The sequence below is a fragment of the Panthera uncia genome, assembly GCF_023721935.1.
Source record: "Panthera uncia isolate 11264 chromosome C1 unlocalized genomic scaffold, Puncia_PCG_1.0 HiC_scaffold_4, whole genome shotgun sequence".
Lineage (NCBI taxonomy): Eukaryota > Metazoa > Chordata > Mammalia > Carnivora > Felidae > Panthera > Panthera uncia.
Genome location: NW_026057585.1, coordinates 57,958,834 through 57,986,078, shown reverse-complemented (window position 1 = coordinate 57,986,078; position 27,245 = coordinate 57,958,834). Strand labels below are relative to the sequence as shown.

The 27,245-nt window shown below is 39.6% G+C and overlaps 1 protein-coding gene across 3 annotated transcripts in view; it reads right to left on the bottom strand.

The window, feature by feature from the left end:
• The window catches only part of MYSM1 (Myb like, SWIRM and MPN domains 1), a 39,132-nt gene extending 25,598 nt beyond the window's left edge, over positions 1-13,534 (bottom strand). For 2 of the 3 annotated variants that reach the window (XM_049617077.1, XM_049617078.1), the window contains exons 1-7: positions 13,428-13,534; positions 8,575-8,650; positions 6,793-6,863; positions 4,897-4,974; positions 4,781-4,804; positions 3,602-3,680; positions 353-451 (exon numbers count right to left, since the gene is read on the bottom strand). In XM_049617077.1, coding sequence (XP_049473034.1) covers positions 353-451; positions 3,602-3,680; positions 4,781-4,804; positions 4,897-4,974; positions 6,793-6,863; positions 8,575-8,650; positions 13,428-13,510 — 510 coding nt within the window. In that variant the 5' untranslated portion in view covers positions 13,511-13,534. The remainder of the gene's footprint in view (positions 1-352; positions 452-3,601; positions 3,681-4,780; positions 4,805-4,896; positions 4,975-6,792; positions 6,864-8,574; positions 8,651-13,427) is intronic. The other variant, XM_049617080.1, reaches the window with a different exon arrangement.
• Positions 13,535-27,245: the final 13,711 nt, after the last annotated feature.

Sequence of the window (27,245 nt, the reverse complement as noted above, 5' to 3'; positions counted from 1 at the left end):
TTACATAAAAATTATAAAAGTTTCACTGCTGTTAAACAGATTTTAGCATCATGTTAACATTTATGGCCCCTAAGCTCTAATCATTCTTAAAAGCTACAATGCAGCCAATCTTTAAGAAGAAAAGGTATTTTCCAGGAAACAATGACTTCCAATAGCAATACTCAAAAAACTAAAGATATGCTTTCAGATTTTAGAAGATAAACATGTGTTAAGTACTTTATGAATAAAAAATACTTTTATTACAAAAACTTCTTCAGACATTGACTTTAATGCCTCAATTAAAAAGTTACTTTTGCTTACTAATTTTTATTGCAATTATTATTACTGACTGGGATATTTATATCCTGCTTACCTTATTTTTAAAGTACTGCCTGGCATAACTCTTAACTTGTAAAACAGTGCGACTTCCAATTAGCTTTGCAATTTTGGTCCACCTTCGGCCAAATTTAGCCTATATTATCAAAATGGAAAAGAAATTGATTTTGATTAACTTAATATTCCAAGCAACTGTCACATTAAGAAAAACCTAAAAGAACAACCCATCTTTATTTTCTAAAGCACACAATGAAGTCTCATATATAGCTAAGATTCTTAAACTCATTAGAATCTAGACTTCTGAAAACTGACCAAAATGATTTAAAATTAGTTTTTACAGCTTTCGAAAGGAAGATGCACCACTTATATATTCTTAACACTATGTATTCATATTGCACATTATGAGGTTCCCAATCTAAAAAACAAATGCCTCAAAAAAGGGAGGTTACATTTCCCATTTATAGAATCAACTGATTATATTCTGACACTGATTTCAAAATATCTTTTTTTTTCTTTTTAAACCCAGATCCATGGGTTACAATACCCATTACCTATCCCATAGTACTTTTACTCTACATGGCATGGCAGTAAACTGACTTACAAGACTGAATCACAAATGATAGGACCTGCAACCAACAGCTTCCTGTAGCCCTGTACTGTTTAAGGCTGTGTGCCTGGGAGCAATGAAGCTGTGACGGGAGAAAAAATGAGACCCAGGGGGGAGATCTGGAGGTTTCTGAAGTACAGAAAGGAATGCAATAAATTTTTTTTAAACTAGATTTGGTGTTCTAACTTTTAAGTTTATTTTGAGAGAGGCAGAGACAGTGCAAGTGGGGGTAGGGGCAGAGAGAGAGGGAGAATCCCAAGCAGGCTCTGTGCTAATAGCCTGTGGGGCTTGAACTCATGAACTGTGTGAGATCATGACCTGAGCCGAAACCAAAAGTCAGATGCTTAACCGACTGAGCCACCCAGATGCCCCTGGGAATGCAGTACAATTTTAAAGCTAAAAGGAATTTTTACGTGTCAACTCTATTACTTGACGTATAAATCTTCACAGTAGTTCTACAACTCAGGTAAGCTGATCTCAGGGCCAGATTTATAGGTCACGTTATGACATTTACAGGTCATGACTTACAGTGGCAAATCATCTTCAAGACCTGACCCAAATAATAAATTAATTATATACTTATTTCTGATATTCATGAGAAAATCTGACACATGAACATTTCTTAAAACTGAAAGTACTTTGGGGTGCCTGGTGGCCTGGTCAGTTACGATTCTGACTCTTGATTTCAGTTCAGGTCATGATCTCAGGTTCATGAGTTCGAGTCCCATATTGGGCTCCGTGCTGACAGTGCAAAGCCTGCTTAAGATTCTCTCTCCCTCTCTCTGCCCCGCCCTCCGTAAAATAAATAAATAAACTTAAGAAAAAACCAAACTCAACGTACTTCTAGGATAATTCTTAGTAAGTATAAATTAAATAATTAACAACTATCTTAAATAATTTTTCTCTTAACACCTAGCTGAGGGCAACTTACTGCAAAATTAGTTATATTTATTGTGGGATGAAGGCAAATGAATAACTTCGTAGCATGGAACACTTCTAGAGGCAGCAAAGATCTGGACAATTGGGGCTGTAGGAGCTTAGGCATTATGAAAACTGGAGATGGTACACTAACAAGGGGAACAAAGAAAAAACTCACCAATTTCAAAATAGAGAAGAAAGAGAGCTCTATGCCCAAAAAAGGGAAAGAAAAATCTTCCTTCATCATTCAGTACCACACAACTCCCTTCCCTAAAGCCTGAGAGAATTCAGTGTATAAACAAACTATATCAACAGGTTAAAAAGGCTGGGAATACAACCAATAGTTCCATGTAGTTTTGTGGGAAAACATTCTAAGTTTAAAATATGTTTATGTATACAAGTAGATATCTATCTATCTATCTATCTATATAAATAAATATATATTTGCTTATATAGGGACAAAATATCTCTGGAAGCATACACAAAGAACAGATGACAATGGTTGCCTCCAGCAATGAGAACTAAAGGCAGAGACAGGAGTGATAGGGGGACTTAACACCCTGTAACTTTAGATACCCTTTGAATTTTGAGCCATGCAGATGAAGCCACTATCATTACCACCAGTGTCAACAATAATCTAAAAATTTACAACCTATTATTGGGTGTGTATATGTGTGCATGCACACACACACACACACACACACACACACACACACAGTCTTCAGTAAGGGGCAAAACACCAAAGCAATCAGCAATCTTAAATAAGTGACTAGTCAATTAAAGTTCAGTTATAAAAATGATAATCATGCAACAGAATGAAATACCAATATAAAAAACATCAACAGTACAGGATAAAAACCTCAGGAGGAGATAAAACCTTCAAGATAGTTTATTTATTTATACAAAGACATCACAGAATATATAGATGTCATGGTGATAACTGTAAAAATATAAATACATTTTATTTCCCTCATCTGCAGAAATGTTAACAATGACATTTCAATTTGCATTCATAAGTCCCACATAAATATTACATAAATATCCTATATATAAGTATATATCATTTCAAAATTAGCATCATATGGGGTAACATGTACCTTAAAGAAAAAGATACAACCTACACTTAATAGAAAAAAATTTCCAAATATTTTCTTAAAAGTTTCTTCATGTTAGTAGGAGAATTTTCAGAATTAGAAACTGGCGTACTTTTTTTTTTTCTATTATGTAACCTGTGGACATTTAAATCTCAGTGAAACATTCATGCAAAAGAAGTATTTCTGGTCTTCCACTACATCCACTAAAAAAATATTCGGACTGTGTGCACAATGCCAAATATCTGAATAAAAAAGAACTCAGCTCATTATGCAGACCGTTCCAAATATACAAGTTTTTTTGTTTTTCTGGGTTTTTTTCCCCCCAAGAGAAAACATCAGATAAGTATTTTCTTCCTTTTAATCTAGGTAGTTGGTGTTATGTATACAGACAGAGCTCAGTTTCCTGGGTTTTACTAATACCAAAAAAGAGTGGGGGGAGGATGAAAACTATCTAAAATATTGATCCAAATCTATTTTAATATTTTAGTAATCTAGACACGAGTTAAAAGGAATTCTCTCATGCTATACTATCAACATCGCCACTACAGAAAGACTCAAGATGTGATCATTAAAAAGAAATCTCTGGTCTCTACAAATTAACCTTATAATTCTATTAATATTGGCTTCTAGAATTATTTTACTATAAATTAAAAATTGCACTATTTACCAGCCCTTGTTCAAACAGCTCTTTTTCTTCTATCGTCCACTTTACTGAGTAACTGGCTGGTTTTGTAGGAGAGTGTGCCCTGAAGGGAAAAAAAGGAATTGCAAAAAAAAGTCTGAAATGGAACATTCCATATTTATGCAGCTAAAGGTTACACAGATAGCCATAGGCTAAATTCAATACTGTGTCTAAGAGTTAAAAAGAAGAAGAAAAAGAAGGCTGCAGCCTCTACCTGGGGGCAGATTTACCCTGTCTTGTATACTTCTCTAGCCCAGGATGATAGGAGCCTCAAAAGACATAATCCTTGGGTCTGAGTGAAGATAACACTAAAAGACATCAAAGGAAGTCAATGTGGTAGCCAGCAGGCTTCCTTACACTGGACACAAAGCAGCAGACGTTAATAAATTTCCAAATCCCAAAAGGTATATGAGTGTTTAAATTGGCTCCAGAAATATTATCTCTTTGATTCTTTCATGTAAATCTATGTAAATATCAAGCAAGAAAAGAAGAAACTGTGGCATTACGTTTATTACTTCTGAAACACAGTCCCTTAAGAAATTAAAAATAAAATAGTGATGAAGCTCATTAATTTAATTCAAGCAAACCATTAATCTTTATTATTTTTCTGTTATTTATTCAGCGAAATACAAAAGCCAAAGTCTGTTCAGTGCTCAAACCTTTGGCAATTGTAAATCTACCCTTTGTAAGTCTACCCTTTGAGGGACCACAAACGTGAAAGGTTATAAACAATAAATAACATCAAATTTCCTTCAATTATAGGGAAAGAATATTTATAAAATATTAATACTTAATTTCTCTAGATAATTTTTGAAGGCCACAAATTCAAATTAAATTTTTGTTTGAAATGAGTGAAAATTAACTGACAGGACAATAGAAATCAAGCCAATTCCTAACACATTAGCAGCTTTAAAACATTTACCCACATATCCCTAGGAAAACATCTTTTCCATAACCTAAAGGAATTGCTTATGCAGGACCATAATAGAAATTCTGACATATAAATAATATCATAAAACTATCTTGTGGCATTCCAACATCTGTATAAGAAATTTTGATTTTATATTTTTGTACAACCCAAGGTTAAGAGTTTTTCCACAGGCCAACTATAATTTTTATTTAATTCTCCTATAATTTTAGAATATAAGACATATAAGTACATACATGATTTTTGCTGTTTTCTGTAGACTGCACCACATGAAAAAGAAAATAAGGGAGCTTAGGAACACATTTTTAAAAATACAGTTCATACTGTTAAGAGTATTAAAAATTAATTTTACCTCTTCATGTATTTTTTATCACTTTCCTTTTGATCAAGCCAGAAATTTTCTGGAAGTGACTTTTTAGATAAGTAATACCTGTGTAATTATTAAAGAAACTTTTTAAACAATAATAAAATCATGTAATTTTTAGGTGACTTATATTAAGTAGGCACTCATTATCATGAAAATCACACTTGAACCTTAGCTAAACTAGTTCTTCTTAAAACCCTTCCAGGTCTGCAAAAATTATGATGAAAATACACCTCACAAGGCTGTTATATGGATTAAATATTACATGTGAAATCAAACATAGCACCTGCACAAAATGTGTGCTACAAAAATATTAGCTTCTCCTATATTCCCTATTAGATAGAAGTGGCTAAGAGAAGAATGTAGCCTTAAATGTTTCATTTAAATAATTTTTTCTTAAAACATATGGGAAATGTAATAGATGAATTTGATTGGTTGTCCAGGATTAACTGGGGAGTATGATTTCATAGTTCTAAAGGGAACAGAATTCAGGGTTGTTCTCTACCTTAATTAAAATAACTTAGGTCAAATCTGCTATGGACCCTCCCTCTCAAACTTCTTAAAACTGGCCCATTGTAATACTCTTAGATTAGTCTGAGATGTTCTTCCCTTAACAAATATGGACTATGTATCTTGTATGTCAGGAACTACACTAGGTACTAGGAGCTGAGGACCAAGATACAAGAAAACAAACATCCCTGTCCTCTGAAAGTTCACACAGCTTTCACTCTCATTATTTGTTTCCATATCTGGAAGTGAGCCAATGACCACTTAAATATTCATTGAGAATTGCAAGGTTCAATGCATTAGCCGATAGCCACATATAAACAAAGATTGTAAAATATCTCAGTAATGTTTTTCTATTGATTAAATGCTGAAATGTTATCTTAAATATAGTGGGTTAAATCAAATATCTTAATAAAATTAATTTTACCTGATTTAAATGTGGCTACTAGAAAATTTAAAATGATATATGTGCCTTGCACTATTTTTCTATTGAAAGGCAATGATCTAGGCTGTAGCTATGATGTTGGGGAAAGTAAGAGAATAAGAAAGCCTAAAAGGAGTTAACCTAGGATAACTAAAGGTACACAGACACTCTGAAATCAACATAGCAATAACTGAATAAAGGGAACAGAGAAATTCTGGCTTAACAAGGAGGTAGATATCCATAAAATACAGATGAGAGAGTTAAAAATAAACCTGTTTATCAGACTATTATTAATAATCTTTAAAAATCATAAAACCAGAAATCATTTTGTTCAATCCTTTCATTTTACATACAAGAAAGCAGAGTCCCAAAGAAGTTAAATTGCCATCATCAAATTTAACCACGGACAAGAAGCTAGTGGCTAAACTGTGGATAAAGATCTACGACTTCTGAGGGAAAAAAAAATCTTCAACCTGCAGTTTTTTGTTTTTTGCTTTTTACTTAGATTCCTACCATGTAACATCTGTAAATTGGTGGAGTAAGAAGTGAGAACTTTTACATATTCTAATTCTGTGTCCCTGGGTAAGTTCACATCTCTGGGTTTTAGCTTCTATAACTGAAGATAAAGGCCTGGACTCAATGATCTTGGACATGGATTAAAGGTTCCAGCTGACGTAAAACATCCTATAATTTCTATTCAACATTCAGATAGTATAAAGAGTTGGCTGACAAAAGAAACTCAAACATACTGAGTCAGATCTCAAATTCTGCAGTAAAACAGAACCAAAGGAATAAAATGAGGCTTTTTGCATAGGTAGATAACACATTATGTAACTGCAGTCTGGGGCCAAACAAGATCCATCTAGTAATAACAGTGGTCTCTTTTGTAAGTCTTGCATTTACAGGTTTTTAACCCTGAAAGTTTTACTTTCCTCATGATCATTAAAGGATACTCTTCTTCCAACAACATCTTCTGAATGACAGCTCTGTTCTCTTCACTGATGGTGCTATCCAGAGTCCAAGGCTATTAAAAAATAAATATTTTTCTTTTTATTTACGCTTTTTGAAATTATCTTCTATGTCTTGTTAAATGAAATACATGATACAAGGATTACAAATAATAAAAGCTACCATTTACTAAGCACAGACATGTCTCTGATTCCCACGATAACACTGTGAGATAGGTGTTATTACTTCACTGATGCATCCATGGCCCCGCTAATGTTTCAAGTGGACGAGTAGAGAGTTGGTACACAAGACTGCTGGATTCCAAGGCTCAGGCTCCTTGCCCATGATAAAGTCATAATGGCTGTCATGTACGAAAAGTTATCAGGTAGCAAGCATGTTGCTAGATATTTCACCTATTTCCAAAACTCACCACACTTTTTTCCCTTACGCCACAATCTCTCCTTAAAGGATCATACTCATTTTCAACTCTCAAAACTTAAAAAATTTCAGCTCAGGTCTCTTCTCCAGGCTCCATCTAGACTGTTATATTCAACTGTCTACTCAAAATGTCCACGTGGATATCTAGCAGGCTTCTCAAAATTAACATATTCAAAACTCACTAACATATACCTTCACCTGCTTCTCCCGTGTTCCCAACTTTGTACCCAGCATTATTAGTCACCTACTTATTCAACCTAGGAATCATCCTGGATTCCTTCCTTTTTTCTCAATCCCATATCCGATCTACCCAGCAGTTCTATGTCCAAAACATAATTAAAATCTGACACCTCTGCCACAACCTCAGGCCATACCACCATCTACTCTTGCTTAGGTTGCCACCAATGTTTCCCAACTGGTCTCTCTGGTGCTACTCTTGCTGCATACAAACATGACAGAGCTCTGGTCTGCCTCTCCAACCCTGCCATTCCCCGCTTTCCCACTACATTCTAGATACTGGCTTTCAAACAGAGCCTCTGTACTGCTATTCCTTCCGCCTAGAATGTTTTTCCTCAACTCTTCATGTATCTACTCCTCTTTGTTACTTGTCAACTTAACTGTCACCTTCTCAGTTTCCTTCAAAGACACCTTCATCTAAAATAGGCTCACCCCATTACTCTCAGCCATCATCTTATGTTCTTCACAGTCTATAATTAATTAGCCTACTTATTTATCACCTGACTCCCTTTTAGAATACAAGCTTCTTGTGAGCAAGACTATGTCTCAATTATGTTTCCCCTGAACCTGGCCTAGTGTGTGGCACACAGTAAGTACTCAATAAATAACTGCTAAATGAAAAAAATGAACCCTGCAACGATCCCCATATTTTAAAAGAAACTGAGGTTCAAAAATCTGGTAAGTGGTAGGGCAAGGATATATACCTAAATCTAGCTGGCTCCAAAGTTGTTTCTCAACAGGCCATTTTTCAAAGTCAAAAGAAGTTAAGACTAAGTTTCTTTTCTCTTTTTTAATGTTTATTTATTTTTTGAGAGAGAGAGAGAGTGCAAGCGGGGGAGGAGCAGAGAGAGGGAGACACAGAATCCAAAGCAGGCTCTTGGCTTTGAGCTGTCAGCACAGAGCCCGAGCGGGGCTTGAACCCCTCAGCTGTGAGATCATGACCTGAGCCAAAGTTGGACACTTAACTGACTGAGCCACCCAGGTGCCCCTATTTTTAAAGCAAGAAAAATGTTTATTACCTCTGCAACTGCTGAGAACCACCAAGCAAGAAAAGAGGTGCCCGGGCAATAAGTAGTAGCTTAATGCACCTGATATTTTCATAAAATACTTACAATAAGACCATTCTCAGCTCTCCATGATGAATCAAGATAGTGATCTTGTAAAACAGACGCTGTATTTTCATTGCTTCTGTAATAATTAAGAAAATGGGTAAAAAAAAAAAAAAAAGGGATATTATGCCAATTAATGAAAATAATTTACACAGCACAGTGACTGGCAGGGTATAGATGTTACGCAAATATTTTGTTCCCTTCTTCCCTTAACAAACAGACTTACCAGTGCAGAAATGCCTGCTCTATTTCTTTAACCTGTGTTATATACAGTGGCGTTAAGCCACCCTATTTCAACCGCTAAGCAGCTAGTCTGTTCACTTCTGTTTGCCAAGAGTAAACAACTTCAAGAGAAAACAAATACCCCGCAGCAGCAACCACAACATGCTCTATGGCTATGAACTAACACTTCAGAGTTCTTTTGATGTGCATGCATATGAATACAGGAATTCAACCTTACAATTAATTCTTTTAGTTATATCTAAAGCATAAAGGCCATCAACAGCAGCACCATCCTCAAAATGAAACAACAAAACAGTGGATCAAAGAACCAAAATAGAAAATACAGTAAAGAGAACAGAAAACTTGATGTTTTAATAACAACTTATATAATAAAAAAAAAATTAACTTGGGTTATCTGGGGGTTTTTCTACATCCACGGGGACTAAACTGTTAATTCTCACTCCTTTCACCAAACTATTAAAAACTCTCTGAAGTCACATTGTTCACTTCTTATGCAAAAAAGCCAAACAGTTAAATTTTAGAAGGCCCAATCTAGGATATAATTAAATTTAATATTTGCTTTTTTATGTCTTGAAGTTATAGTTTCCTAGAAAATTACTGACTTTTCCCAGACCTACTCTAGAGGTAAGAATTTTGTACCTTAGGCTGCAAAAACCTATCTACAGGTTTATACTTTTGAATCCTCAATTAGTTCTACAGTAGTTATAAATTGTGGGACTAATGGATTACGTACAATGAACTAAAAGCAATTAATTTCTCTCTGCTGTTGATGGCAAAAAGGTTTTAACTTAGGTGTTAACTGTGATTTGGTAGCATTCCACAGGATTCTGAGACTTGTATCAGCAGAAGGAAACCTTTGCGTAAGGAAGTCTGCCAAGGGTGCAGGAGGTGGGACTAGTATCACTTCAGGTTCAATGCAGGTATCTTTTTACAGTGCTCCTCCATAAGGATTACCAACTTCCACACCTCTGGTGTATACATCTGGACACCTACCTGAATCTCCACAGGTAGGCATAAATTAACATGTTTAAATCTTAGTTGAGAAATTCCACCCACATCTGCTACTCTTCCATTATTCCCTATCTCAAAACATATTAATTCCCCTAGTTGCCCAAGCCAGAAATCTGAGCCTGCCCTTATTTCCTCACAATGGACATTCAATTCGTTGCCAACCCTGTGGCTTCCTCCCTTTTCAAATCCAGTCCTTCCACTATATCCACGCTGACCTCTTAAGGTCCTGTAGTTTCAGACCCACTTTTCCTGGGTAAGTGCATAAGATAAAGCTGACATGTCATCCACTTCCCCTTATCTTTTTCCATGTATCCCCATCTGGCCCATATGTAAGTTTTACTGTCTCTCACCCAATAAGAATGTTAGTTCTAGGAGAGCAAGGAGTTACTTTGATAACTGCTATATATGTAGGCCTTGCCATATAAAAGGTGCTCAATCAAGATTTGTTGAATGAATGAACAAGATAGGTGGAACATGGGTCACCCAGGTCTATAGAGTTACGGAATGAGAATTTTATCATAAACCAAATTAGGGACTGAAGGGAACAGCATGATCAGATTTGGATGTAAGAAAGACTGATCTAACTTCAGTAAGGAATAGAAGGGGGACAAAGAGACAAGTTGAGAGTGAGTGATTAAATATTAAGAGAGGTGACAGTAATTTAGACCTAGGGAACAAGCAGTATGAACAGGAAGAAGTGAATAAACTTGAGAGGATACTTAGAATCAACAGACCTTTAGCAACCAACAGGACAGAAGGAGTGAAAGAAGAGAGGTAAGGAAAAGGGATAAAGTCTAGGTCTGTGCCTTGAATTACTGAGTGGATGGTGCCATTTATTGAACTAGGGAACTTGGAGAGGCAGATGGCAGGTGTGCTGGGAAAAGTTTGTAAGCTGAGATTGAGGTGCTTATGAAACATCCAAAAACAGATTCAGAGAACTAGATAAATGGATCTCAAGCTCAGGAGAGATGTGAGTTGGTGACGGATTTGGGAAACATCAGCATGTTTTAAGGTGTAACTTGAAATAACTGTCATTTTTTTTTTTTATGGTAAAAAATGGTTGAACATTGGCAATATTTTACACGTTCCAATCTACCAGAGAGCAATTTTAAATCTTGAGAGATGGCATAACCAGGGGCTGCGTGGCTAGTGTTAGTTTTTGTTAGTTTTGTCTGATGACAAAACCCCATGGAACACTTTAAGGACAAGCAGAAGAAGAAGAAAAGGAAGATGAAAACGAAAGGTAGAAGTAAAAGGGAAACCAAAGTTTCAATGCCACCTTCTAACTTTGGTAGCTAGAGTTTAGCAAGTACTTAGAAGTGTGTTTTCAGGGGCGCCTGGGTGGCGCAGTCGGTTAAGCGTCCGACTTCAGCCAGGTCACGATCTCGCGGTCCGTGAGTTCGAGCCCCGCGTCGGGCTCTGGGCTGATGGCTCGGAGCCTGGAGCCTGTTTCCGATTCTGTGTCTCCCTCTCTCTCTGCCCCTCCCCCGTTCATGCTTTGTCTCTCTCTGTCCCAAAAATAAATAAAAAACATTGAAAAAAAAAATTAAAAAAAAAAAAAAAAAGAAGTGTGTTTTCAATTAAACCTCAACGGTTCCACAGACGTTGTCATTAGCTGTAACTACATACTTCAAGGGGCACCATTCACACTACATTCCATACGCCTGGAGCTCCAACATCAGGGAACACCACTCAGCAGAATATAATGTTAATGATGCTCCTTGGAGTTGGGTAAGGCAATGGCTCTGACCATCAGGAACCAGTAACTTTTGTAGTCCTGCTTGCATGAATCTAAGATGATCATAGATGTCACTAGCAGACCCAAGGCTCAAGCACATTAGCAAGAGAAAGGAAAAAGGCAGAAAAATTAAACACAATCAGAAAAATAAAGAACCTATGGTAAAGGGGTAGAGCCAATGCTCTCAGATATTTTGAGTTTCCGAGGCCAACTCACTTCTCTATGGACTGCAGATAAGTATCCCTTGCTCATCACATGGACTTATTGGGACAAGTAAATTAAGTCATCCATGCAAGAGCACTTGGTCAAAATTAACTTGATCTACACAAATACGAACAATGATTGTTATTAAAGGCTCCTTACTCATCTGTACAGTTTTGCCTAATAGTTTGGAAAAGAATGACTATATGAATTTAATTACTCCTCACATTTTTATACTGCTTTAGTGTTCAGTAGAATTTTAGACGCACTATCTTAATCCCTCACTGGCAAGGTTGGTACTGTTCTCCAAAATTTACAGAGGCCCTAATATTACTTTGGACCATATGAAATTGCCATTTTTTAAGTCAAGAAATGGTCTAAGACTAGCAAATCCACATGGTTCACTCAACCTAACAGACTTCTAAGGAGGCTGTTGGCATTTATAAGCAACATAACTGGCTGAGTTTAGAACTGAGGTCTTCCTATTCCTGACCTGATTCCCGACCTGTCTATGCCTCTTCCACTTCTAAAAGGTGACTGGGGAAGCACATTTTAAAAATAGTACGTATCGGGGCGCCTGGGTGGCGCAGTCGGTTAAGCGTCCGACTTCAGCCAGGTCACGATCTCGCGGTCCGTGATTTCGAGCCCCGCGTCAGGCTCTGGGCTGATGGCTTGGAGCCTGGAGCCTGTTTCCGATTCTGTGTCTCCCTCTCTCTCTGCCCCTCCCCCGTTCATGCTCTGTCTCTCTCTGTCCCAAAAATAAATAAAAAACGTTGAAAAAAAAAAATAGTACGTATCAATTTCTTACTTGGAAAGCAAGCAGCCAAAAGGCTAGATCTCTCAAGCTGGAGATTGTTGCTTAAAACCACATTGGCCTGTTCTCCAAGAATCTGCAAGTATTAGTGACCCCTCACTAGGTCCACATAGTACCTTCCACGGGGGTAAGGAGACAGTGAAGAATAAAACATTTACATAGCTTGTACTGTATGCTACAGCACATCCCATGATTACTTCATCTGATGTTCAGAACAACCACATGAGGCACACACCATGACTGTCAGTTTACACAAGGTCAGTCACACTGCTAGCAACTGGCAAGTCCGGCCGATGCAGGAGAACCCAGAGCTGTCCTAAAGTCCTATCCCTTCAAGTCAAGCTGCCTTTCAGGAAGTTTTTCACAACTAACCCCAAGTGAAACCTATGGTCAGTAGGGATGAAACGACACGCCCAAGGTCACACGGCTTACAAGCGACAGAATTAAGGATTCTAGAGCTCAGGTCCCACCCAGAGTTCGCCCTTGTTTTAGTTATTGTCCGGAGGGGGCAAGTGGGCGGATTCTGGCGAGATTCTGCGGTGGAGCTAAAGGAAGAAGGAATCTAATTGTTGCAGAGAGTGCAATGTGCTAGGCAAAGTCGGAGCCCTCGCAACATCCCGGTAAAAGGTTAAACAGCCGTCCGACACTGGCCTCAGGTCCCCGCCCGCGGAGCTCAGGTGTATCTTACAGGCGGGATGGGCGCGGCGCCTCCCTGGCCACCAGGAGACCCTGGCCCAGCGGATGGTCTTCCGCTTCCCTGTTCCTTGACGGACCCGCAGCCTTTCCAGGTTACTCTCCTCGCACCCGCGCTCCTCCCCATCCCAGCGACACTCGGTCTCCACGCCTCACCCTGGCTGTGCCGTGGATGGCACCACGTCCCCTTCAACATCCACATCCGCCTCTTCAGCCGCCATGATGGGACCTAAACCCATCCGTCCTCCCGAGAGATCCCGCGAGAGGTGGAAGGATTGGGGTGGGGTCTCAGGCGTCACGGGGCGGAGTTGAAGCCTCGTCCAGCCCCTTCCGTGCAGTGGAGGCGGGGCCTCCAGAGAAAAAAAGGACCACAGTAATGTGCACCTTGGTTCGTTGGACCCAGTGTGTAAAGTCCTTTGGAAGCAGTTTAGGCTTTCTTTGAAGAGATTGTGCCCTCGGACAAATTCTTGGCTCCTCACTTGTCTCATTGGTAAAATGGGAATAATGGTAAGTATCTGGAGTGCTGAAAAGTTCAAACCAGACCTGCTTTGAACAATGAAAGGTGACAACAATGAAAGACCCTTACCTGCTGCTGGTTTTCTTTTTTTCCTTTCCTTTCCTTTTCTTTTTTCTTTAAGGAAAAGGATCATTCAGCGATTATATGAAGTAGTGAACAGTTTCTATTTTAAAATTCAAAAAATATTTAAGAATGTAACTGATTTTATAGAGATCTTTACAATTAATTAAAAATTCACATTCATAACCATTGATCTTTACAATAACCCAGTAAGGACTGGTATCATCAGTCACATTTTACAGATGAAGGAACAGGCTCAGAAAATTGAAATGACTGGGGCGCCTGGGTGGTTCAGTCGGTTAAGTGTCCGACTTCAGCTCAGGTCATGATCTCACGGTTCGTGAGTTCGAGCCCTGCGTTGGGCTCTGTGCTGACAGCTCAGAGCCTGGAGCCTGATTCGGATTCTGCGTCTCCCTCTCTCTCTCTGCCCCTCCCCCACTCAGGCTCTGTCTCTGTCTCTCTCTCTCTCTCTCAAAAATGAATAAACATTAAAAAATTAAAAAAAAAAAAAGATTGAAATGACTATCAAAGGATATATAGCTAGTCAAAGACAGAGCTAGGACCAGAATCTGGGTCTTTTGACCCTTTACTGAGTGCTCACCCTCTACAAATCATGTTAGGAACTGTGAAAGATAAACACCATTTCTCTCAAAGAAATTTTGACTTCTCAAGAAATTAGATATTGGCCTTAAGTATTCATCTACCTTAGGGGCACCCGGGTGGCCCAGTGGGTTAAGTGCTGACTCTTGATTTTGGCTCAGGTCATGATCTCACCATGGTTGGTGGGTTACAGCTCTGCATCAGGCTCCACGCTGAGCGTGCGGCCTGCTTGAACTCTGTCTCTCTCCCTCTGCCCCTCCCCCTGCTCATGCTCTCTCTCTCTCAAAATAAATTAAAAAAAATTTTTTTAAAGTATTCATGTACCTTAGCATTTATCAACTCACATTACTATAACTGTTTATTCACTTGTCTCCTTCTAGCTCTGAACTATGAATTCTTTAAGGACAAAGGCTATATCTGCTAGTCTACATACTAGTCCCTATACCACCAACATTCAGCATGGTGTCTGACACGTCATAGATGCTCAATAAATATTGAAGTGATGAATGAATGAATGAATGAAACAATTTAAGTGTGCTCAAGACAGCCTTCTAACTGACCCAGGCATCCTCTCCACTGTCATACCTCCTCCTATCACTTTTTGCTAAGTTGGTACAAAGAACAGAGGACAAAATAACAAAATTTAACTGCCATATCTCTACAATTTCATAGTATATTAAAAGAAAGTTTTTGAATTATCCTATGTTTAGATTTTTCGCATCAAAATGAACTTTTGTAATTATTCCAATCCCTGTAAATTTAGTTATTTGTAATAGCTAACACAAACATGAGAAGAACATTTTAGTTCATTATGATGCTCTGCTTTCCATAAACTGAAATCGAATGAATGTCAGAATAACTTTAGAGTAGAAAGGGAAGAGGATGACTTACAAACAGAGAGGATGGGTCATGGCTAGTATGATCACCTCCCATATCCCAGATATTGTGTAGGATAGAATCACTTTTGGGCTTCCCAGGAAATCTGCAAAGTAAATATTATCACCCCTTACCCCCCGCCCCCACCTCATTTTAGAGGCAAGGAAAACAAAATTCATAGAGTTACAGTTATACAGCTGAGTACTAGAGGTGAGATTTCAATCCAAGTCTTTATCCCTCTCTACCTCACTCTATTATATTCTAATTCACAACAAAAAGAATAGGGTCTTTTGGAATACTATGTGAACTGGTATCTTCTCATTTGGTTTAAGAGTAAATTATAACCAGATACTTTTTCTGATCTCTTTGAGGTGCTTAAGTCTAGAAGTGAGTAGAAAGTATATTTTGAAGGTTGGAAACTTATCTTGGGTTAACAAATTCTTTTTCTGTCCCCCATTAATACACTCTATTTCCTTCGTTGGTCCTAAAACAGAATTAGTAAGAGGTGCCATATCTGCAAATCCTCACAAATGTTGTTAGAGGAACGTTCAGTCAATAAAGTGTCTCACATTTTAACTACATTGTGTTTGAATCCATTGGAGAGGCAGTTTATGGTTTCGTTTCTCCCCATTTCTGGTGAAAAAAGATCACTGCATTTTTATTGAAAAAGCAAAGTATAATTGCAATATTAATCCGTAAAAAGCTAGCATGTTAGCATTCATGCTAATTAGCTCAGATTTGTAAAGTGCTTTTTAAAAGCAGTCACACAACTGCTCACTAATGTTATTGTTATGTTATGATCCGAGCTGTCAGCTAAGTGACTGCCAGGGATTCAAAAGAGTTCCCATTTGAAAAATAAAATGGCCAGTGATGAGATAGGAAAACCACTTTATCTATACAGAGGTGAGATAATAGATGAATGCAGACGTAGACTTACTTATGGGCTACACTTGGCAGGCAGTGGATATGGCTTGAATTGTTCCAGGAAAACAAGCTGCATTTTATTTTATTTTCCCTCCCCAGTTCCCTGAAATCACATAAGGTAGCTACTGAAAAAGCTGTTCTCAATATGTTGTAAGGAACGTCTGCCAATGCACTTCTTACATTTTAATTACAGTAATGTTACATCCATCTGACATTATTTGGAAGGGAAAGAAAAGATGCCAATATTAATGAGCTCCTACTGTGTGCCAGCCATTTTACATACATTATTTCCTTATAGCTCTTTGAGGTAAGGAATTATTATTTCCACTTACAGATGCAGTAACTGAGGTTCAGAATAGTTGAGCAATTTACCCAAGGAACGGTAGCTTATCGTTTTTTCCTGACATCGTGCTATCTTAGGTTAGGTTCTAATAGCACCATTTAGAATTGCATTTTTTCTTCTCAGCAACCCCCACTGAAAGGATTATGCCTCTTTCTTAACAGCTCCGGGAGGATGGGTATAGCTGGCCAGGCTTGGGTCACGTGCCATCCAAGAAGCCAGGTGGACTCAATTCCACTAGCATCACGTGGAATAAGGAGGAGCGGTGGCTCCCCAAGCAAAATAAGGGTACTGTTTCCAGAGAGAGGAAGAATGGAGGCTGGGTAAGTAAAACAACAGATGCCCACTATACTGCTCTGTGTTTCAAGTCCCCTCTGTTTCCTCAGGCCCTTAGTACAATCTGTTAACAGCTACAGGCTCATGTCAGCCCTACATCGGGCAAATTACTCAACCTCTCTAGACTGTTGCTTCTTCATTTATAAAACGACCTATGAAATAATCTCCTCCAGAGGTAAAATTCTTTCATCACATTCTTATTCATTTCATGGACATGTAGGAACATTGTTGTAGACAAAACGGGGTTGGAATTGTGGAAGTTTGCATGGGGTTGTGTATGGTTGGCTGCTTAGTTAAGGACGGGCCATAAACAAAATATTCCCTCTGCCTGGAATCGGCAACCCTTCCCCCACTCCCAGCCCATCCACATTCTGGGGCGCTCTGCCGCTCTCTCACCCCCCCCCTTTCCCTCTGAAAGAGCTGGTTCTGACTCAGCTTTAGTCAACTGTTGCCATTTTGGCAACAGAGTTACCAGATCTTCTGATTTTTCTTTTAAGACAAGCCAGAAATCAAGATTAATTTGTGAAAAACAATTCAAATTAAAAAACAAAACAAAACACTATTAAGCCAAACAAACACTTATGTGGGCTGCATCTGACCTGCAGCTTGTGACTGTTGCCCTAAATCTTTCTTTTGCACTACATGTAACATTTCAGTGTTCTTATTTTTCACAGGTCTGAGTATGGCACTAGACTAAAGTCTTCTTAAGGGCAGGGAACATGTTTCTTTTTTTCTTTTTTAAAGAGAGAGCGTGTGCACATGCAAGTGGGAGAAGGGCAGAGAGAGAAAGAGAGAGAGAGAATCCTGAGCAGGCTCCGAGCTCAGTAGGGAGCCTGATGCAGGGCTCAATCCCATGACCCTGGAATCATGACCTGAGCTGAAATCATGAATCAGATGCTCAACCAGCTGAGCCACCCAGGTGCCCCATGTTTCTGTTCCTCTTTGCATCCCTCACACGTAGCACAATGCCTGGCACATAATAATCACTTAACAATTTTTTGTTGAATGAGCAAACCAACTACAAAGAACAAAGTCAGAGATTTTTCTTTTAATTGAATACAGAAAACTTACTTTATAAACATGTAATCAATGGATATTTTAAATGAGAACAATATAAATAAATATACATATATATATATGCACACACACATATATATATAACAGTTGCATTATGATCCTGACAAAAAGTATACATCCCAACAGAGATAGGAAAAATTATAAACTTAAATAGATTCCCAAAGTCCTTTCTCATTAGTGAAAGAGATATATGAAGATGTATGAAGTTCTATTGCCTGCCTATTTATTTTGTGCACTGCCTATACTTTTGGAGGGAATTGAGGCTAGGAAGAAGGCAAATAACCAAGTTGAAAGGAAAAGTTCATTCTGTGTTTATTCTGAAGGGCTGTTTAAGATGAAGTGTAAACCTCTCAGTTCTATAGCTCACACATGATTGAGTGTGTGTACATAAAATCCAGTCCAATGTCCTTATTGTCTAGGTAGCTCACTTTCGTTCTTTTTTTAAGAGAGGGAAACAAATCATAAGAGAATCTTTAAGGTTTATTTATTATTCACACACACACACACACACACACACACACACACACACAAACAGAGCGCAAGTGGGTTAGGGGCAGAGAAAGACACGCACACAGAATCTGAAGCAGGCTCCAGGCTCTGAGCTGTCAGCACAGCAGCTTGAACTTACCAGCCATGAGATCATGACCTGAGCCGAAGTTGGACACTTATCTGACTGAGTCACCCAGGCGCCCCTAGGTAGCTCCCTTTCTATATGAAAAGCCAGCTTCAGTGTTGTGTCCTTTCTTATATCTTCCTGACCATCCACATAAACCCCCTCCTCTGTGACCCTATAGCCACAAGTGTATGCTTGTGTCAGAGTGCCCATAACTCTGGCCAGTAATTGTCTGTGGGCCTGCCTGTGTCCACACTAGCCTGGGACCTCCTTGAGGACAGGGATCATGTCCATGCTATCCACACCTATCACATAGTAGGTGCCCTATCAATGTTTGGATGAACGACATGTCCTCTATATTATGAAGCATCTTGTTATGTCAAAACTTCAAGATATTTCGTTCAATTCAGTAAATGTTTATTGAACACCTACTATGTGCCAGACACTATTCTGCATGCTTGGGATACTCCAATAAATAAAAAAGCCTAAGTTCCTACCCTGATAGAACTTATATATTAGCAGAGGGGGAAAGAAAATACACAATAGACATAATAAATTAATTATATATTTGTTAGAGATGATTGAGTGCTATGGAACAAGAAAAAAAAAGTAGAGCAGGATATGGATCCCAAGTGCTCAGAGTGGTGGAGTGGCGCAGGTTTTAAATAGGACTTTCAGTGTAGAGCTGTTGGGAAGGTAGCATTTGAGCAGAGTCTTGCCAAGCTGAGGGAGGTGCCAAACTGATGTCAGGAGAAAGTGTTCAGGTGGAAGCAATGGCCAGCACAAAGATTCTGGGCAGGAATGTGCCTGGTGGAGGCCAGCCGGGTGGAGAAAATGAACGAAGGGAGAGTAGGAGGAGAGGAGGCCAGACAGGTAACAGGACCACATGCTATAGAGCTTTAGGTGTCATTGTAAGGACGTTACTTTTCATTCCGAGCAAATCAAGAAGTCATTGTAGCAACCAGTGAGATTGAAGATAGATATTAGCCATGGCAACCAGTGTCATACAGATATAACCTGAGAGCACCGTGCGTCTCTCACTCTCTGCACCAGAAAGTGCACACATGCACAGTCTAGGAAAGCAAGGGTATTAACACCCCATGAGACAAGGAGACAACAGATCACCAATGGGGAGCAAATCCCTGTGGGATGGAGCCCCAGTTGGCCACAGAGTGGAACAGAGCAATAACTTACCCTTGCCATGACTTTCCCTCCTTTACTATTACGCTCTTTCCAGTCCTTCTTCATAATCCTTGGGACTACTTCCCAAATACATGAGTGTCTGAAGCCCTGATCTCAGGGCTTTTTTCCTCAGGAAGCCCAAGATAAGACCCTGTTGTTAGACCTGGGCTTTGAAAGTTGAGCAAGAGCTTTCCAAGTGTAGAGAGAGTGAAAGTGCACTCCAGGCAAAAGAAAACAAAATGCAGAAGAGAAGACAAGGAGGCATGGATGGTACAAGAAGACAGGGTGAGGGAGTTGCAGCAAGCTGCTGTGGCCAAAGCATGGGGTGTATAGAGGACATGAGCAGAAGAAAGCAAGTGGCAAGATTTGTTCGTTGAGAGATACCTGTCGGATACACTAGACTGAAAATATTGAAAAAATGGTACCCCAACGTTGTGTTTGTTGTTTGTCCCATAAGCATTCACGTGGTTCTAGGGGTGACTGGCTGGTTCAGACAGTAGAGTGTGCAACTCTTGATCAGGGTCGTGAGTTTGAGCCCCACATTGGGCATGGAGCCTACTTAAAAAATAAAATAAAATGCTATTTAAAAAAAGCATTAATAGTATTCTTCATCTCTAGGAAATCAGTGGCCCATGGACTGAGTAATAACTGTGAGCCATGCACTCAAGACAAAATTGAATATTTGGGTGAAAGACCAAATTCTGGAAACTAACACTGCTCTCAATGTGCATATTATCAGCAGGTACATAAAACAAATTTACAGCCATTTTATTGTGACCAAAGGAGAGGGGATCCTGAAAAATTTCAAGGAAGTGAAGTAAATAGAAATGAATTATGTAATACCCATTATTATTAATTAAAGTTACATAAAATAGCAGTGCATTTTTATTGTTTTGTTATTATGAACAAAACAATTTATAAGTACGTCTATCTTATTTACCCTTAATTACCCACTTGGACATAAGTTCTTCAACCACAGCTACTCTTCCATGGACGGGATGGTACATTTCGGCTTGAAAGGAAATTTTGGACCTCTTTGTTTCAGCACTATGTTCTGTCTTGTGCAATAATTATCATATTTCATCGAATCTAAACTTCATTATCATGGATAGTAGCTATTCCCTTATTTTATGCGCCATTGAGAAAGAATAAGTGGTGTCAATTATATTTTGACATATTGTGGATTGTAATTGCATCCTGATTCCAGAGATTTGAGAAAATGTATCACTTAAAATTGATGCCTGCAATTTTATTCCACCCCCACCCCCGATTGTGAATCCCAGGGTGGTGAACAGTGATTTGACTTGTTCAACCTTGATTCTTTCTAATACTTGATACAGTTCCTGATACGTGTATGGTTGATATGTGTTCAGCAAATGTTTGTTGGATGAAACAGAACAGATTTCTATGTATCCTTACCCTCCTTGGCATAGGAGAGTTCATGGGATTAAAATTTCATCATCCAGGGCGCTTGTCTGGCTCAGTCAGTGGAACGTGTGACTCTTGATCTTGGGGTTGTGAGTTCAATCTCTGTATTGGGGGTAGAGATTACTTAAAAATAAAATCTTTAAAAAGAAATTCCATCATCCACCTCAGAAACCTGCAAAGTATCATGAAATAGACCCACTACGATTCAGCATCAAAAAAATATCATATTACCATCTTTTTGTTCATACTGACTCAAGATTTAACATGTGTGATTATCCATAATGTGTTTTATGTATGTTTGTTTCAATGCCATGGATTATATTCCATCACATTCATAAGAAAACCAAGGACTTCTTTTAAAAAAAATGGTTTAGGTAAATGTGGTAGTAAAAATAATTTTGAAAGTAGAGATATTGTGTTAATTATTTACATGTGAGGGTGTATTTGCACGGCCACATGCTATCCCTAACTCTTCCAACCCTTTGAAAGGATTTACTTGGATAGAAAAAAACTGGACATCAAGGAATTATTCACATACATTTTCTGTGGTTTTCATTTAAGACAGGAAGGGGTTTTTCAAGGTTTTCCACGCTTTTATTTGATTTAATTTCATGCTCACTGGAGCCCATTTCCATCACAGTCACCGACACCTTGAACTTGCTGTGATTTTCCTCTGTTAAGCAGCCCAGATGATATTCAGTAAGATTCTTGGACTCTAAGCCCCATGTCTTGGAAACAGACCTCACGGAATTAGTGAAGATTCTAGGGCATTCTTCTTACTGAGCTGGCTAAGCCTTTGAAAATATACTATGGCCACTCGGATTTGCAGCTTTAGTGGACCTGCCGTGAGGTTCCAGAGACCTTGGAGGGCTCGGTGCCTGGGGTGCAGTGGTTACACCTCATTAGCCGCAGAGCAGGGGCTGCCTTCCTCCCTTTCCCCTGTGGTCTACATCTTCCCATTCTGGCTGCGGGGTCTTGGGAAGGCAGCACAGAGTCACTGAACTGCTTCCCAGGGGAGTCCAGACAGGCACACACCCACACTATGCTTCCCAGGCTGCAGAGATTTCATCTTTATTTCTCCTTCGTCTGCTCCCATAGGAGTTTAGGTGGATCCTCAGAATGGCAAAGGTGATGCTTGCTGGGGTAGACAACGAACGGTGGAGTGCAAAGTGAACAGGAGGGAATTCTGGCTTTGCATTTATTAGCAGGATGCATTTGAAAGGTACTTGTTCCTGAGACCCAGTTTCACCATCTGTAATGGTGGGTCAGCATCCCTACCTCAGAGGGCTGTTGGAAGGATGAAATGATATGAAACAAAATGACCTAAAGATAATGGAAATGGAACAGCCCAGCCCAGGGTCTGGTGCGTGGTAGGTACTTAACAAACATGGCTGCCTCGGGCTACAGTCCGTCTAGGTTATTGCTGCGCTCCATACCCACTGGGTTGGTTTTGACCCTAACGCCTGCTATAGGTCTGTGCTCAAAATAGCTCCTCCTTCAAATGGGCACTAGCCTGCCTGCAAGGTGTGGCTAAGACCACCAGCTACCGGCCTTTGCCACCTGCCCAGGGAGGAGAGCTCTGTGATTTCTGGTCATCATGGCTCCGTGCTGTCAGTTGTGGCCTGAGATGAATATCATGGCCTTGTTGCTTACTTTATATCATGCAACCCTGCCCACATTCTCCCCACTAAATGAATAAGGCAGCCAAACTTTAAAGCTGCAGAATGATTAAAAAAAAAAAAAATCTGGGTCTCATAATTCCCTTTCAGGTTGTGCAAGCAGGAAGGTTTAAAGTCACACGAGAACGATTTAAAGGAAAAGACACACTTGTTTCTGTTCCCGGCAAACACAAGCAGCTTGTGCTTTACTGGTCTGGTTTTCTTAAATGATCTTTCTTACAGAAGGATCCATTACCCAGAGAGAGTATCTGTGTCGGGAATCTGCCAGCGGGAAAGTGACTCAGAGCAGCTCTGGAGTTCAGACAGCTGAGAGCGCCAAGCGGGCCTCAGAAGGCGTGCTTCCCTCCCGAGAGAGGCCGGCTTTTGATGTGCCTTTACCATGTCGTCATGCTCTACCCCAGGACTCCAAGTGAGGAAATCCCTACTGCATTTGTTTTCTTCCCTTCAGGCAATATGACCCAGTCAACGGGTAAGGTCCCTGCTTATTCCCCGTCTTCTCTCTTCCTTTATCTTCCCTCAGCTCTTGCTCCCCCTTTCCCCATGTTTCTCCTGCCTGCTCTCTTCTTTGGGTAAAATCCAAAGCAAAGTGTCAACTCAGAGAGCCTAGCTTTCCGACTTGATCTCTTACAAACTGTGTGACCCGGAGCAAGTCACTTACCATCTTGGTATTTTTTTGAATATCTTGAAAATGGGGGAACCATATTTTTCACGCATCCAAGCATTTGCAAACCCATTTATTAATCAGGTATCTACTAAACACATTTGGATGCTAGACCCTGGACTGAAGATACAGGGGATGTGGTTATAAAGATGATTAAAATACAGTCCCTATCCACCGGGTGATCACAATAGAGTGGAGAATAACACTCTGCTCACAGTGTTGCTTCAAGAATTAAAGGAAATAATGTAGTTAAAAGTATTTTGTGAATGTATAGAATTGTCAAACCACTATGTTGTGAACCTAAAATTAATATATATCATTGTATGTCAACTATAATTCAATTAAAAAAATATTTTGTGAATGAAATAGTTCATTATGGGAAGTAAAGCTTCCTTTTAGTAACTTCTAAAACTTCTAAAATTTCTGCCATCAAAACATTTCCCTTGGGTTGACCCTAGACTTTCACATTCAATATAAAGTCCTGTTGGCATATGTGAGATGAAGCTCACATGGCCATTGTCTTACATATGATAGGCATTTTCCCTCTTGTGCAGAGATTTAAAGTAGAAGGGCTCATATACATGGAGATGTCTTCCTTTCTCATCGCCAGGCATTGGCAGATCAGGGCTGCTGTGACAGCTCCTCCCTGGGTCACTCTGTGGCTCCCCTGGAGGGATCCAAGATGGCAACATACAAGACAGCTACCCGTGTTACAGCTGAAAGTCAGCCAGCAAGGCAGAGGTAAGAGGCAAAGTGGAGGGCATGCCTCTTCCCTTTGAGAAGTTGCCCACCTCCTTCTGCTTATGTCCCACGAGCCAAAACTTAGAATTTGGTGACTCCCCCTACCTTCAGAGAGGCTGGAAAATGAAGCCTTTATCCTGGGTTTCTGGCACACCCCACATCCAATCTGTCAAATGTGTCCAGTGTCCAGCCCCTTCTCACCATTTCACTGCTTTCACTATGGTCCAAAGTCCCCGTTACTCTCCTTTGGAAGACTGTGATAGGGGCCTAACTGGTACCCCTGCTTCTACTCTTGCCTTCCCCTGAAATCTTCACTCAACACAGAGTGATTCATTCAGAAGTCAAATTTTTAACTCTTCTACTCAAAAACCTTCCAATGGCTCATGAGGCTCTCTCGGATGGGACTCCTGCTACCTATGACCTCCTGTTCTCTTCCCTCACCTATTCCTTTTTTTGGTCACTTTTGCTCCTTTGCTGGTGGTGGTCCTGAGGATGGCAGACACACTCTTGTGTGGGGCATTTTCACTGGCCATTCCCTCAGCCTGGAAAGCTTACCAGCTCAGATACTTACAGGACTTGCTTCCTCACCTCCAAATCTTTGCTCGAATGTCGCCTTATCATAGAAGTCTACTATGACTACCCTATTTAAAATTGCAAGCCCCGTTCCCTCTCTCTGCACTACCAATCTACTTTATCTTGTTCTACATTTTCTAATATTCAGTATACTCTCCTCGTTTACTATCTTTACTATTCTTTGTGCATCTTTTTTTGTTAGCATAACAGCTCCATGAAGGTAATTTTCTTAACTGATACATCCTAACACCTAGAACTGTGCCTGGTATCTACTAGATACTCAATAAATATTCTTTAAATATAAGATTGAATGAAAAGATGGAGTCAAACACAGTTCTGATGACATCATTTGAATGTTGGATCTACTGTGTCTGAAGCAAGATCATTTCTAGACTTCTCAGCTCCATGGGTCAAATGTTAATTTATCCAAGAAAAACTGTTTATTTAATTAAATCATTTAGAGTTAAGTTTTTGTTATTTGCAAGGCAAGAGCCCTGACCTCCACAGGGAGCTAATATAGATTGGGAAATCATGGAAGACCTCTCTGAGGAAGTGACATTTAAGCTGACATTTGAAGAATGAATAGGAACCAGCCAAACAAAGGTCAGGGAAGGAGATGGGCAGTGCAGGGGAAACATTCCAGGATGGTAGGAGGTGAGAGCCCTGAGGCAGGCAGGAATTGAAAGCTGTCTGTTGAGATGAAGCCAAGAGGTGGCTGAGGCCATTATAGGGGCTTTGGAAGTATCAGGAAGTGTTTTTAATGGTATTATGAGGGCAATGGAAAGCCATTTTTGGATTTTAAGGAGAAAAGTGATATGACCTAGCATATTTTTCTAAAAGATCACTTTGGGTATTGGACAGTTAATGGATTATGGTGTGTGTGTGTGTGTGTGTTTTGGGGGGGGGGAGTATTGCCAAAGTGGGGGAGCCCAGGGGTCCAGATGGGAAATGTTAGTTGTTTGGACATGAGTTGATGAGAGAAGTAGATGAAATTGAGTTATATTTTAGAGGTATAATCAACAGGATTTGGTGACAGATTGTCTGTGGGGGTGAGGAAGAAGGAGGCAACAAGAATAACTCCTAGGTTTTTGGCTTGAGCGATGCTAGGATGTAGGTGTCGTTTACTGAGATGTGGAAGACTGGAGCAGGAGCAGCCTGAAGAAGAAGCCTTGGTCAGAGGCAGCCTGGCCTGATGCAAGATGCCTCTTGGCTGAGTATAGACAACAATTTCTTCCATAGTCAGGCACTAATGTCTTGAATATGCTGGACAAGCAATTTACTGCAGCACATTAAAATTCCTTTTCCATGAGGGAAAAGCAAGGACAGCACTGTATTTGCTTCATTTGTCTCTGCAGATAATGTGGTTGTTATAAATTCCCTGAAAGCCAGAACATGGTCCCAGTTAAGAGCTGGGTGATGCTGGGATCATGGTGTTAAAGGCGGCAATTGCCCTGGAGGTGTCTTCAAGATATATTCAAGATGGACTCATACAGACCTGTATTCAAGGTATAGTTAGAGGACCCTTGCTGGGAAGGTTAAAGAAGGCCTCCAGCATCACCTGGGGAATCTGACTAGATGGTCTCTGTGGTCCTTCCAACCTTAGGGTCCTGTGATTCAATAGGTCAGCCAATGAGAAGGGTAACAGAAAGGAAAAGCTGGAAAGGATGAAGGAGGCCCCCTGAGATTAAACAAATTACTAAGTGGTCTTTAAGAATTAATTCATGTCCTCACACTAAGGAATTTACTCCCTCAGGGTAGTCTGTACTTTTGAGCCACCTCTGCAGGCTTATTGTCTTCCCAGTGTCAAAATATAAATGTACAAATGAAGGTTAAAATTTTGTAGTAACATAACAGTTTTGGAGTCTAAATTTAGGATGAAGCCAAGGAAGAGCATAGAGTTTATTGTTTTTGGAATAAGCAGGTTAGTTGTAGAGCCATACAGAGTGAAGTTTGAATACCTACTCTGTCATTTCCCAGATGTGTGATCTTTAACAAATGACTTAACTTCTCTTGGCCTCACTTTTTCCTCATGTAAAATAGAGGAATCTGTAGTTCTTGCCCCATATGATTGTTGTGAGGACCAACTGAAATTATGGATCCTGGCATGGAGTTAAATGCTCAATAAACATTAGCCTTTGAGCAGTTGGAGCTCATATGAGCTGTTTTATAAACATTTTAGAAAATATAGAAGAATTTGAAAAAAGTATTTTTTATCACTTAGAACAGAGTTAACATTTTAAGGCTTTTTTTCTATTTTGTTTTGTTTTGCTCTGTTTTGTACACTTTGTGTTACGTTGTTATGCTTGTACTGAATTTTGTATTCTGCTGTCTTGGTCTTCTTGGGCTGTTATAACAAAATACCATAGA